Source organism: Cystoisospora suis, assembly GCF_002600585.1.
Source record: "Cystoisospora suis strain Wien I chromosome Unknown contig_6324, whole genome shotgun sequence".
In the NCBI taxonomy this organism is placed as follows: domain Eukaryota; phylum Apicomplexa; class Conoidasida; order Eucoccidiorida; family Sarcocystidae; genus Cystoisospora; species Cystoisospora suis.
Window position 1 is genome coordinate 1 of NW_027159113.1, and position 14700 is coordinate 14700.

At 43.8% G+C, this 14700-nt stretch overlaps 1 protein-coding gene across 1 annotated transcript; it reads left to right on the forward strand.

Annotated features, from left to right (window-relative positions):
• Nucleotides 1-1459: 1459 nt before the first annotated feature.
• Nucleotides 1460-9884, forward strand: CSUI_009918 (eukaryotic translation initiation). Its single transcript, XM_068070027.1, has 7 exons — nucleotides 1460-4666; nucleotides 5143-5258; nucleotides 6024-6307; nucleotides 7091-7206; nucleotides 8098-8181; nucleotides 8886-8969; nucleotides 9760-9884. The coding sequence occupies exons 1-7, from the start codon at nucleotides 2393-2395 to the stop codon at nucleotides 9853-9855; spliced, it is 3054 nt and encodes a 1017-aa protein (XP_067917997.1). The 5' UTR covers nucleotides 1460-2392; the 3' UTR covers nucleotides 9856-9884.
• The last annotated feature ends 4816 nt before the right edge of the window (nucleotides 9885-14700 follow it).

The window sequence follows — 14700 nt, forward strand, 5'->3', positions numbered from 1 at the left end:
GTATGTATATATATATTTATATACATACCCGTAGAAGTATGTATATGTATGCAGAGAGATCTTGGAGGCGTTGTGTGTGTTAGGGAAGCTTCAGAGAAGGTGTATTTATTCATGGAGAGGAAAGAAGGTGAAAGAGAGAAATAGCAGCACAGAGAGAGAGAGCGACATGGCTGTAGAGTCATATGCAATGGCTCTAGCTCTTGGTCTTGCTTGCATCATTTTTCATCTTCAGGGTAATTGTTTCTTCTCCTCTTCTCTTTTACTCGAGAGTCCCCTTTGGCTTCCTCCACACAAAGAGATAACTAGAGGTGAACATACACCTGAACTGTAGATAGAGATAGAGGTATCTATAGAGACAAAGAAACACAGAGAGAGAGAATGAGAAGGTAAGGAATAAGAATAGACCATCGAGCGCGCGCAAATTCACTCCTCTTTTTTCCTTCCCTTTCAAAACTCATTTTAACTGGTCTTTTTCTTTCTTTCTTTCTCAGACGATTGGGTGATTCGGCCTAGCAACACAAGCACATCCTAAGCCTCTCTCTGTCTGTCTTTTATCTAACTCCTCACTCTTCCCCCTGTGTCTGTCTGGAAAGAAAGTGAATCTTTTTGGTCATTCACCTCTCTTCTTTCTACTAGCTCTCTTCTTTCTCTCTCTCCATCCCCAATCTTCTTCAGCTTTCGATTCTTTCGTTTTTCTTCGTGTCCTTCTCCCCCTTCATCTATCCTCTCCAACATCTTCTCTTCTCTTCCTTCTTTAACTTCTTCTTTTTCTTTCTCAATAGATCACCGATCGGCGGGGAGACAAAAGAAAGGCTCTCTCTCTGTCAGCGTTCACTTTTTTGACAAGGAAGGATAAGAAGAACAAGAAGACTACCACCACCAGCAGTAGCAGGAGCTTCAAGGACAATTAATCCACTCTTCTTCATTCATCCGTCGCTTTGAAGAAGAAAAGGATCTCTTCTTTTTTCTCTTCTTTTCTTAGGTCTGATCTTTCTCTTGTAGATCCTCACCCCGGTGGAGGTTCCTTCTTCTTTTTCTTCTCTGTTGGCGGTCCTGCAGTACGTAGGGAAGACTGCATGAATAACCCTTCATCACACACACTTCGCTTCTTTCTTCGGGAGTCCCTCCCGGAAAAAGGTTCTTTCTCTTAACCGTTTCTTTCTTTTTCTTTGTAGCTTTTCTTCAACTCCTTTTGTTTCTTTCCAATCTTCCTTTCTGCGAGGCAGGAGCTTCTCTCTCCCTCTCTTCTCTCGGCTGGTAAGAAAAGAAAGAAAGCGCCCCGGGGTTCTCTTCTATCATCCATTTTTGTTTCATCCGCCACTATCTTCTCTCTCGACCCGGGGTGACTTGACGTCAATTGAGACAAAAGTCGCAACAACAGAAGCCGCGTTAAAGAGAAAGAGAAAGAGAGAAAGAGAAAGAGAAAGAGAGAAAGAGAGCTCTCTTTAACGCGGCTACTACTGTTGCGACTTTTGTCTCAATCGACGTCAAGTCACCCCGGGTCAAGTCTTTTCTCATCCAATGAACGAGAGAAAGATTTCGGCTTTTCTTCATTTATGGATTCCTTCTTTTCCAACAAGCGACTCTTTCCTTCTTTGTGTTCTTCTTTCTTTCTTTTTACCATCTTTACCAAGTGGTCTAGTGGAGAAAATAAAGAGCTATTTTACAAGGGTCTCTTTCTCTTAAGGCTCTCCACCGAGGAGAGAGCGAGTCTTCTTCTTACTATGCCGGGCGGCTTCAGTCGATGGATTCTTTTAGAAACTCCAGCGAAAGGATGAAGAAAAAGAAACCTTTCTCTCTCTCTCTCTCTCTTCCTCTCTCTTTCTTCTTTTCTTCTTCTCGCTAAAAGACGGAATATTGACCCAATGAGTCTTCTTCTTTCTCCTCTTTTCTTTTCTTCCGTCTTTCTTTCTTTTCGTGTCCCTTTGTCAAAAGACACTCATTCTTCTCTTCTTAACTCCTTCCTTCTTTCTGCTTTCTTTTCGCTCTTTGCTTCTTCTCTTCGTGCGTCTTTCCTTTTCTTCTGCTGGAGATAAGAGCTAGCTTGCATAAAAGATGAAAGATCCATCGTTAAGTCGCTTTTTCTTTCTCTTCTTTTTCATAGTCAGACTCACCATGCTGACACGACGAGGAGGAGGACTTGCACTACCTAGAGGAGACGTCATCACGTAAATTCGCCATTTTCTCTCTTTCTTTTTTCTCTCTTTTTCTTTTTCTTTCTCTTCTTCTCTCCTTTCTCGCTCAACAAGAGTGACTTCTGTTTTGTCCTTTCTCTTTTCCCGGAGGCTCATCGCATTCCTTCGTTTTTAGCTCGACATTCAGAAGCTCTCTCAAAACACCTTCTTCTTCTTCTCTTCTTCCTTCTACTATCTCTCCATCCTCTCCCATCATTATGAATGACTATCCTCGTAGTCAGGGCCGGGCCGCCGCTGCTGCTCCTCCTTCTTCTGCCCTTCATTCTCAGCAAGTCTCTCCTTCCTCTTCACCTTATAGCAGCCAAAACAACACCAGCAATAGTCATCCTCGGTCTTCTACAGATTACTACTATCCGTCAAACGATACCCATCCTCTTCCTCATAACAACAGCAATAGTAGCTATCCTGCCTCAGGGGCGGATAGTAACGGCCTCTTACAGCATCAACCAGGAGGCCATCTCTCAGGGGGTCGAGGCATGCTAGGTGGAGGCGGAGGAAGAAACTTCTATTCGAATAATAATGGTAACAGCAATAGTAATCCTCACCATTCACGTACAGGAGGAGGAGGAGGTGGCGGGAGTCGCAATTCTCGTCGTTCAGGCAATAGTGGGGGTGGGGGTGGTGGCGCAAGTGGATCGGAGACGTATCATAGTAAATTCGCTGACGCTTCTGCTGGTCCAAGAGGAAATGCAGGAGGGGAAGGTCTAGTGGGGGCAGCAGGAGGCAGTGTTGATCAGCACCATCATCGGCATCAGAAAGGCATTTTATCAAGAGGAGGTGGAGGTAGAGATCTTAGTAGTAACGGTAGTGGTGGGACTACGACAACTATGCCTCCTCCCGATGGGCAGTACGTACCGCAACAGCAGCATGCAACAGAGGGGGAAGATCAGCAGATGAATGAAAGACGAGGAAGAGGGGGTGGAGGTGGGGTGATGCGTAGTGGGGGTATGGGGAATTACTCAACTAATCGTAGTAGACTAGGTGGTGGTGGGAGAAATTCAAGCAATGCAGGGGGGGCAGCTCATCATCATCATAACAATAATAGTACTAGTAATACTGCTGCTACCTCCACGACTGCGGGGAATCAGATTAGAGGATCCTCTGGAGATACCCCGGGAGGGGTGTATATGAACCACAGCCCAGCCCCTAGTAGTGGTAGTAGTCACGATGGTGCAACAGCAACTAGGAGTGGCGCAGGAGGAGAGAATTCTCATAACGATGGAGTCGTCTTATCTACGGATAATCCAGGAGGAGGAGGAGAAGGAATCCTTGGAGGAGGAGGAATGAGTGGTCACCATCACCAGCATCAACCTCATCTTCTCCAGACTCCTGCCACGACTCCGAGTCAAAGCTTGATGGGCCCAGGGGGTAGCAGCAGCGCCAGTAGTGGAAGACCAACAGGAGCGAGCAGCTATAACAGTGGGGGGAGCACTAGGCGGTCTTCACAGCAGGGAGGAAGGAGTGGAACAGGAGGAGGAGGAGGCTATCAGCACTACGGCGTGGGGAGTCATGGTGGTGGACGAGAAGACATGATGAAGAGTAAGAGAAGAGAAGAAGTTCCTGGTGGGGCTGCCCACCAAGAGAAGGGTGATGATGATGCCTGGGGAGATGACGATGATGGGTTCGGAGGAGGTGTCTCCATGGTAGATATCAATGAAATTCGGACGAAGCATGCGCTGTTTCTCAATAAGAAAGAAGAAGGCAACAAGATCGATGGAAAAGCAACGACCAAGAGAAGTGAAGAAGAAAAGCACAAGAAGGATGATAAGGAGAGTGAAGAGAAGAATCGGGGCAAAACCCAAGAAGAAGAGGAGCAGAGGAAATCGGCAGTGGATGGGACATCGACCAGCGTCGATGCTTCTTCATCGATACCCACCACGTCAGGATCTGTTGGTATTGTTGAAGGCAGTAGTCGCAATAGTAGTGGCACTGGAGATATGAAGAGGACACAAGGAGGCGAAGGGGGAGCGTCTTCCTCTTCTTCTGAGACCGACACAACAGGTGACTCGAGTGAGAAGCGTGAGGAGACGAACGAAAATGCTGGATCATCATCGTCTTCCGCTTCAGAAGGCAAGGAGGGAGAAAGAAAAGACAGCAGTCCCCCCGTAGTAGGAGAGGGCGGCAAAGAGAAAGAAGAAGGTGCTCCTAGCCAAACATCAGGGACAGCATCGACAACGGATAACGGCTCTTCTCCAAGCCAAGCGAGTGGTGGTAGTAGTACGACGGTCCAGAAGGCTGCATGGAGACCTCGATATCAGAGACATTTCACACGAGAGGAAGAATTAGATCGAAGTGTGAAGTCTCTTTTAAACAAACTGACTGTCGAGAAGTTCAATACAATAACGGAGAAACTTGCTAGAACTCTTGAGGGTCTAAAAGAACCGAACGAACTGCAACTCATGGTAAATGTCGTCATGGAAAAGGCCGTCACCGAACCTGATTGGTCAGAGATGTATGCCGACCTCTGCCAGGTAAGAAAGAAAGAAGGCATGGAGGAATATAGGAGTCGAAGAGATGAAGTGGTCGAGAAAAACCATATGTGTCTGGAGGGGGGGTGTAGGTGGTGGATACCGGTTGGGGGGGCGTGCGGCGTTTTCGATGTGTATGGGTATACACTTATATAGACATAGAGAGAGAGATGTATGTATAGACAGAGGTACGTGTAGGGATAGAGTGGAAGGATGTAGGATGAAGAAGACTAAGAAGATGATGAAACGACTCTGGGTGAGGGGTGGAAGTCGTCCCGTGCGCCTTTCTTCAGTGCAGATTGGTATCTGTCTATATAAATAGATATGTATCGCAGTAAGTACCGATATGTGTATATGTAAGCATAGATAGATAGATAGGGTAGATGGAGGTAGGTGTATATGCATGCGACATTGGCGTGTCTCATGTTCTTGTTGTGGTCTATGCATGCATGCATGCACTTTTGTTTGATTGTCTTTAGGTTCTTCAATGGCGGAGTGTTCCGACCGATGGAGGAGACGCCGAGAATTTCCGTAAAACTCCTTTCATGAGAGCTCTTCTCACGAAAGTTCAGGCCGAGTATGAAGCTATGCCACGGTAAGTTGAAGAAGAAGATAGGGGTTTCCTATCCCTTTCGCCTCTTCATTTTCCCCTCTATATAAGAGGACTCTCACGTACTGTAGGTCTTCACTATTTGTCCCTAGAGAAAGAGAGAGAGACACATGTGTCTTTCCTGTATAAGTCGACCAACCAGAGAAGGCAAAGGACGATGGGAATTGGAAAGGGATGAGAATGAAAAGTTCAGATCTCCCCTCTCTTTATGTGTCCCTTCCGTGTAGTTGCAACAGTCGTTCTTTATGCATGCAAGCGTGTCTTTAGTACCTTCTTGACTTTTCTTGAGGTAGTCGTAGGTATTCATATCTCTCATAAAGTAAGATCTTCATGGAGATTGTTCAGGAGTAGGTTGGTAGAGGGACCTATGGATGTCTTATGTACATATCTTCTGTGTACGTGCATATGTAGATATCTACAGAGTGAAAAGGCCTTACATACACATGGAGACATTGTTAGGACTGTTGAGATAGATACCGCGGCGGTGATCGGGAGATTTTCTTCTCATACATGTTTTTTCTCTCTGATGTGTCTAGAAATCGTCCCTCTCCATCTATCTATCTATCTGTATAGATGTCCACATACCCGAACTTCATGTATACAAATCCATATATATCTCGACTCCGTACATACACCATATGTACTCCATATACACCGCTATAGATACCTATCTACTCTGGACGTACCCCTACATCTTTAACTGTCTATACAAAAGACATCTGTAATAGTACGTGCGTTGTTTGTGTATAGGTCTTTAACTCTTCAAGCTCTCCCGACGCCTTCGAATGCCGGGGGGGATTCGGCGGGAGGCGACGCGAGTGTCGCTCAGCAGGAGGCTTTAGCAGAGCAATACCAACAGTTAAAGCGAACGAAGAATCGTATTCTCGGAGTTGTGAAGCTGATAGGAGAGCTCTTCCAGAGAAAGATCCTTGGGTTTCCTATTGTCCGAGATGTCGTTGTAGATTTAGTAATTAAAAATGAGGAACCCGACGAGCACTTCATCGAATGCTTCGTTCAGCTCATCGCCACTACAGGTAATATCCGCATGAGGTCACACCTCCACATCTATCTGTGCCTATCTATCTCTGTATCTGCTCTCTACGTGTATGTCTATACGACGTATCTCTATGTATGTGTCTTTATGATGAGAGTATGTGTCTGTGTGTGTTGGTTGTCCATGTATGTTCCTCTCTCTACATAGGGGGATTGTTTGAGATTTTTCCAATGGGAAACAGTTAAGTACGAAAAGACATACGGTATGAGGTGGGTGTGTATACACCTCTACGTCCACTTGTGGATGTGTCACTCTATATCAGTCTTTCTGTTCCCTCATTACTAGTATCAGGAAGTAGTAGTAGTATATATTTATCTTGTCTCTGTGTGATAGATACCTCAGGTCTTCTGTTCGTGTGGGGAAATGAGGGGAGATCTTCCCCAGCATGCATTGTGTACAGAGATCCCTTCGCCTCTGCTTCTTTTTAAGCTGCGTCTACAACAGACCTGTAATGCGTTGATATACTCGTACGTGGTCCGAGTGGTAGAGATGTCTCTGCGTGAATTTCTTCGATTGTTGAGGAGGGAGGTCTGGTCGGGAAGGGGAGTCTTTCCCAACTTCCAGTGAAGAAAGAAAGGGTTTCTTCGATCAGAAAGATGACCGAGAAACATTTCGATTTGTGATGTATATACCTATTGATGTGTATATATGTAGAGAGAGAGATACATATATATACATATGTGTGTGTATGTAGTACATGATGGATGAGCGTGTCTTGTTTGCTGTGTTTGCGGGTGGGTGTATGTACACCTGGTGCTTCCAGGTTACTACATTGATCAGAATGTGAAGATGAAGGTTGTCTTAGACTCCTGGTTTGGACGTCTAACCGAACTGCAAAAGAAGCCGTGCTATTCCAAACGCCTCAAGTGCATCATCCAGGTAAATCACTCGGTCTCTCTCTTCTCTTTCTTCTCTCTCTCTTTTTCTCCCCTCTGTGTTGTTCTTTTATCTCTTCCTCCTGTCTATTCACTTCGGACGATATCGTTTTCTCCAGTTCGTTCTGTCTGTTTGCTCTGGCTCTCTTCTAAGGAAGCCTTCATCTGGTCTGTGAGTTTTCTCTCTCCGTTTCTTCAGTGAAAAGAAGATCTCGTAGGTGAATGTGTTAACGGACTTCTCCCTAATTTGCTGAATCTTTCTTACCGCCACGCAGGTGTATGTACACAGATAGATACATGTCGATATCGAGTAGGAGGGGAGATCTCGTTGAAAGGCATGTGCGAAGCTAGGTGTGGTAGAGGAGGTCTGCATCTTCTGCATGTATCGGTCGGTCTTTCTTTGGTACATACGCAATCGTTTGTTGTTATTCTACACTTGCTTGTTTAGTGAGTAGGAGAGACTCTCTTTCTTAATGCATAACGAGAATTCTTCTATCAATCGATAAGAAGAAGAATTAGTCGATGGGAAAGCTAGATACTCGAGAAACGAGAGGGATCCATATCTACTCATGTGTGCATGCATGTGTCTGTAGAGCCTGTGGGAACTTCTATAGTGTTCATGTGTACGGCCGACACATTTGTATTAGTGGAGAGAGGGAGGTGTACATACACCCGAGATAGATGTCTATGTACACATGCGTTCAATTTGTCGAGATGTTTGGTCTCTGTATGATCATCTGTCCTTTGGAGAGCGTTTCTCAGTCATTCACTTCTCTGACTCTCCTTTCTTCTTTCTCAGTAGCCTCGTGGATTGGTTTGGTTTTTTTTTCTCTCTCTCTGTCTCTCTCTCTCGTCCATCTTGTTCGTCTGTATTTTCTTCTTCGTGTGGCTGTAGGACACCCTCGATATGCGTAAGGCTGAATGGCGTAAGAAGATTCATAAGGAAAGAGCCAAGGCACTAAGTGATCTACGTGAACAGGTATGTTGCCACCATGAAAAGATACACGGTCTTCTCACTCACGTCTCTGTTTCTTTGATCTATCTGTCTTTAATCTCTCTTTTATCTATATGTCTTGTGGTCTGTATCCTTATGTAAAAATATACATGAGTCGAGTGTAGACGTCTTATCTATGTAAGGTGTATGTACATCTGTATGCGTGCTCGGGCATTGTCAAGGTAACCTCCTTTCTGTGGTGAAGATCTTAGTCTATGTATGTGTGTACTATGTGTATTTGTATTGTGTATACGAATGAGTATGGATGTATATGGATGACTGCGAATGTGCGTATGTGTGTGTGTCTACATGAATATGTCCATGTCTATGTACGATGAGTCGTAGGCTTTTGATATGGATGTCCTCAATGCCCTCTGAAGCGTTAGACGTCTCCGGAGACACTTTTTCTTCCTTGTTACGTCTATTCTTCTTGCGTATCTACATACGTAGATAGACCTGTTTGCGTGTCAAGTAGAGAGAGGTAGATGGAGGTGTGTCTCATCGGTGTGCGTGATTAGGAGTAGTGCTCTTTGTAGATGCATGTCTTGTATATGTTTAGATATATGTAGAGAGAGAGAGATACATCATACAGGTATCAGTAGCTATTATGTTTATGCACGTTTACTCTTCTTTATCCTTTTCATCTGTAGTCTTTCCTTGTCTTTCTTTTTGCTTGTTGATATCTTTAGCTTGAGACAGAAGAAGTGCTTGGAGGTTCAATTCATGCGGCTCAGTACGGCAATATAGTAGTTGTAGGCCAGCGATCAAACCTAGTAAGTCACCTCCTACCCCTCGCTTACCAGTCCAACTCCTTACGTCCTTATCTATTTAGCTATCTGTGTTGACTCTATCTATCTGTTTAGCTGTCTATATGCCTGTGTATCTTTATCGATCTATGTATCTAACGTAAGTCGGGATGATTCTATCGAGTCTGTTCTTTCTACTTTCTTGGCGTGGTTTCTTTCATTCTCTCTCTCACTCTCTCAATAATGTATTCCTTTCTTTCTTTCTTTTTTCTTTCCTGGTCAGTTGAGGAGAAGTAGAGTGATCGATTCTGACGCCATTCATCTCTCTTTCTCTTTCATGAAGTGTGTGTATGTTTGTATCTCTCTTTTCTTCTCAACCTCCACTGCCTTTCTGTTCATAACAGTGTGTTGCACATACACGAGATAGAGAGATAGATCAAACATTAAAGATAGCGAAGTAGATGGATAGATAGATAGATAGGTAAAAGATAGACAGATATAGGTGTGTGACATATGTCTATGTATGTATCACGATGTCGTCCATGGAGGAGATAGGCAGATGAAAGGGAGATAGATAAAGAGAGAGAGATAGGTAGATAGATTGAAGAGGTACAGGTTGATAGATCTCGTCACGTATGTCTGCGGTAGGTAGGATACGGGGTTATCATTACCACTACGAGGAATCTTCGCGGCAGTAGTGAGCAAGAGATCTCCTCCCACTCTTTGCAACCTGTCTCTTCTTTTCTTGTTCTTCTATTCTCCTTTCTTTGTGTGTCTTTCACATTCTTTTCTTTTTTGCGTCTCTTCTTTTCTTCAGAACGGAGCGTATGCGGGCTATTTGAAAGATCAGCAAGAAATCTTCGAGAAGAAACTCGCAAGGATGATGAGAGCATCGCCAGCTGCACCTAAATAAGAAGAAGAGAAGGAAGAGGAAGAATGCATGCACGAGGGACAAGAAGAGGAGAATGACGAGGAGAAAGAGGAAGGGTCAAGGCAGAAGATCAAGAGATTTCATCAGAGATAGCCAAGGAGACAGATAGATTCAAGATAAGGAGATAGATAGATAGATACATAGATGGGATAAAGAAAATAGAGAGGAGAGTTTTCATACACTTCGCATAGATCGAGGGAGAGAGAGAAAGAGAGAAATAAGTAATTAGAAAGATAATAGGAGGGTGTTCTCGTTGTTTCTTTTCTTCGTACAGTCGGTGATTTGCATTCGTGTAAGGTCTCTCTCGTTCTTTTTCTCCTATGCTGTATCGAGAAGTTCATTCAAGATCACCTGTTGCTCATTGATCTCTCTCTATCCTTTACTTCAAGATGTCTATCTCTTCTTTTTCTTCTGTCTAAATTTTCTTCTTCCGTATGCATGTCCGTGTGTGTGTGGATATAGAGCGATCCCCGTGTATCAAAGGTGTTTACAGGGGGAAGGCTATGTATCTACTACCTGTTGGGTTTCTCTGTTATCTATCTATCTATCTCTTCATCTGTCCATCTCTCTCTCCATCTGTCTATCTCTCTCTCTCTCTTCATCTGTCTATCTGTCTCTCTCTCTTCATCTGTCTATCTCTCTCTCTCTCTTCATGTATCTATCTGTCTCTGTTGCAACAGAATAGCGTATGTGTCTATATACCAGGCGTGGGGCTAGTGTCTTGTTCTTTCCTCTTTCCTCGGCAAAAGAACTTCTTGAAAGGAAAGGGCGATTCTCGAGTGCATGCGTTTCTTCTCGTCATATATCTATAGATAGATAGGTGTAGACGTAGATAGAGATGTGTATGAAGGTACTTCATGGCAAGAGCGAATTCAGTCATAAGAGAGACGTTGGGATGTTTACGTTAGTGAGGGGTTTCTGTATGAATGGATCTGTCTCTCTGTCTGTCTTTCTATTTTGAGTCTACCGTCTGTCTTCTTTCTCATTCATCGTTTCTTCTTTGTTTGGTAGAGAAGATTTCTTCTCTCCGTTCCTTTGAATTCTGAGAAGGCGGTCGGACGACAGAAAAGAATCGAAGAAGATACGAGAACATGAGAGACCTCTCAGTCTCTCTCTCTTTTGCTTGAAAGAGATAGATAAATAGATTGATAGGTCAAGAGCTCTATCTATCTTCTGTTCCTCTGACGTGGCGCAGTGTATGTCTAAGATGAGAAGAATGACAAGACACACGTTTTTCTTTCTTTCTTTTGCTCCTTTCTTTTGTGTCTCTTCGTGAGGGAGGAGAGCGACTGTTAAGTTAAGACGATGAAGACGATCAATTTCTTCTTGGGGGAGGGAGGGCAGGAGGAGACATGAGAAGCTTCTTCCTTACTTAGTCATCTTCTCTTCAGTTCGCCCAGGGTGCTGAAGGGAACGCAAAGAAGAAAAAGAACAAAGGAATTCCTAAAAAGAAAGAAAGGCAAGAGAACCTGAGAGAGAGGAAGAGATAGAGATAGATAGATTTTCTTATTGGAGAGTTCCCGACCATGAACGAACTAAGAGGATTGAGAATCCCTTAATCCTTCTTATCTTCTGTCTTCATTCTTCAATCATTCAATATAAGCATATACATTTGTGTATATATTTGCATTGCATGTGCATATGTATGTTATATGTATATATCTATATGTGTGTATCAGGGGACACACGTGTACGTATATATACATACGTATAGAGAGAGAGAGAGAGAGGTAGATGGATCTTGAAGGATTGAGTTAATAGGGTATTCTTTATCGTCCTTCTCCAGAATTTTTGATTCAAGTACTACTAAGATGGATGCGTCTCTTTCTTCCCCCCTCTTCTTCGTTTTTCTTTTCTTTTTGAAGAGAAGCTTTTTATTTGAAACACTCCCTTCTTCCTCCCTGCTCGTCTTCGCTTTTGACGAAGGGGGGGAAAATATCGACTGCATGCATGCGCTGCATGCGTTGAGGTGGATGATGATGATGATGGTGTCAATTTCTGATCGGGTGTATGTACACTCCCCGTCGAATACATCAGTCATCCAGACGTATCCTCTCTATGTATCTATTTACATACATAGATAGAGATATGTCTGTAGATATCTATGTTTAGTGATGCTGATTCTTGTTGCATTCGTGCTTTTTCTGTTTATGGTGCGTTTGATCTTTTCTTTTCCTCTTGTTGTTGTGGTTCTCCTGTCTCTTCTCAATCATGATGGATGTGCATGTCTCTTCTCCTCCTCTTCTTGCCTTTATCTTTTTCCTTCTCTCAATCTCTCTATTTACTTCTCTTCTGTTGGAGGTGGTTACTTTCGTCCGTTTTCTTACTGTAGTAGTCCTTCCCTTTCATGTGCTTCAAGTGGTAGATAGATAGATAGGTGGAAAGATAGGTAGATGTCTCTCTCGTTCTTGTGATCTTTTCACGATCCTTTTTTATCGAAGTTGGGATGGTCGTCATCCGCCTGTCGTTTTCTTCTTCCTCGTCCTCTTCATCGTTTTTATACTCATCAGCATCACCCTCGTCGTTCTCACTCCTAGAGCTTTGACCGTGATTCGAAGATCAATTCTCTTTCCTCTTTGCTCCTTTCTTCCTTCTTCTTGGACTTTTATCGTATCGATCGATTACGTCATGATGGAGAAAAGACTCTGTTTTCAATTGGTAGAGAAGGATCGATTGATTGCTCCCGAGGGACGAGAGAAGCTTAGGAGAGAAACAGAGACACAAGAAAGAAAAGCAAACCAAGAGCTCGCTTGCGTGCGTATCATCATGGTACGTACGTACACTTGAAGAGGCGGACTCACATGAAAAATATCTTCGTCTTGTCTTTTCTTATCTCTCCTCGCATGATGCATGCTTCTTTCTATCAGCTAAGACTTCCCTGGTATGAGGAAAGGAGAACTTTGTTGAGGGGGAAAGAGGAAGAAGGAGAAAATGACAATGGATGAATGGATGGACGATCACTGTCATTTGTGTGACGAAGTAAAAAGGAAGATCGCCACGTAACTCGGAAACGATCCAGACTGCTCGCTTTCTTACCTACGGACAGCATACACAGAGAGAGAGAGAGAGAGGTAGAGATAATACATTTATCTAGAAATGTGGGTGTATGTGTACATCTAGATGGATAGGTGGAATACGACACAAGAGAGTCGTTCTTTCTTCGTAGAATCTCTGTCGCACATCTTTTTCTTTTTACCAAGTGATTGCTGGCCATGAGAGACACGAAAGAGAGAAGTAGATGATGAGGAAGGAGACGGGAAGGCACTTTCCCTCCATTGTAGACAAAGAATCGAAAGAGTAAGATGGTGTGCTAATGTTAGACACCCCGGAGACGCATGCAACCCAGCAGTCGACCTGACTGAAGTAAAGAACGAAGAACCGACGTCACGCAGACAGGCTGCATCATAGCAGATTCATAATACATAAATCTAATCGATATAAACGATGGATAGATCAGAAAGCCGGTAGGTGTAAAGCTATAGATAGATCGAGACACATAGGACATAGGTAGTTGAAGGCTCCCTTTGTACAAGAGCCATCATGGATATATCTTCTGCAATATATCCATTGATGATGGCTCTTTTAAAAGATGTTTCTTGAAGAGGAGAGGAAGTTTTCATGGACGTTTTCTTAACCTTTCATCCTTCCCGCCGGCCGACTTCTTCGATGCCTGTCTATCAGTAGCTTAGAGACAGATCGAGCGAGCAGACTGACAAGGAGACGGAGACGCCATGTCTCATTCTTCTTGTTTCTTCTTGTAGCTCGAAAATGAAGAAATATGACAACTCCGAAGGAAAGTTTCCGTGTAAAGTCGACACCTCCAGGAGAGACATTGTTGTCTTGTCGTGGTATCATGGCCTTCAATACATCAGAGTTTTGTATGTTTTGCACTTGCCTGTACAATTGTCGTATGAATGCATCTGACTCGCCATTTGTTCTCACTGTCGGGTGTACATACAGACGGACATACTAGATCCATACACTACTGCCTTCTTAACGACTCGAGCTGTTTCACTAGGCTTCATGCTTGGAGGGGTGTCAATCCAAGAGCATCGGGCTGTCCTTTCTTCTTTCTCGTTCTTCTCTAGTTTAACGTCTTTTGTCCTATGTAAATACATTTCCGATCAAAAGGATAGCGCACTTCGCTCTATAGGCAGGCATACTATTTTTCTCTCGTCGAAAAGCAGAAGACTCGACAACACTTAGCTAAGCTACCTTCCATGCAGATAGAGAGACGAGCTCTCTTGGAAGTGAAGATATATGTACGTATCTAGATACAAACCGATACGCAGTCATCCAGCTAGGTAGTTGAAGAGAAACTCGGTAATTGCACAGAGAAGCTTACCGATTTACAACGACGTTACTTCACACACTTCCACTCATCGTACACTGTGAAGTGGCATCATGCCTCTGGTGTATGTACACTGCCTCGCTCTGTCTGTCTCTCTCTCTTGATTCTTTCTCTCTCTTGGTTTCTAACGTACAAAGTCACCTTCTTGTCCCACCGGTGTGTACCGGAAAGGACGAGGGAGAGAGAAGATAGGAGAAAAAGAGGAGAAGGAAGAAGAGTCAAAAGAAGAGAAAGTAAAGTGTAAGCGTGAATGAAAGGGTTCATATAAGATAAGAAAGAAGACTAGGCGGAGAGTAAGTGATGGATTGTTCCGTATGTGGAGCTAGATAGATAGATTAAAGAGGGACTGGAAAGATAGGGGATAGGCAGATAGATAGATAGATACGTAGACGTTGACGAGTCACAGACCGAGAGGTCCCGATTAAGGAAGAAGTCGAGAGCCTTGCAATTTAAGAAGGAAAGAAAGAAAGAGGAGA

Coding starts and splice junctions, on each gene's coding strand:
- CSUI_009918 (XM_068070027.1), top strand. CDS start 2,393: ATGAATGACTATCCTCGTAGTCAGGGCCGGGCCGCCGCTGCTGCTCCT. Junction 4,667..5,142: donor TGTATGCCGACCTCTGCCAG/GTAAGAAAGAAA, acceptor GATTGTCTTTAG/GTTCTTCAATGGCGGAGTGT. Junction 8,182..8,885: donor TAAGTGATCTACGTGAACAG/GTATGTTGCCAC, acceptor TGATATCTTTAG/CTTGAGACAGAAGAAGTGCT.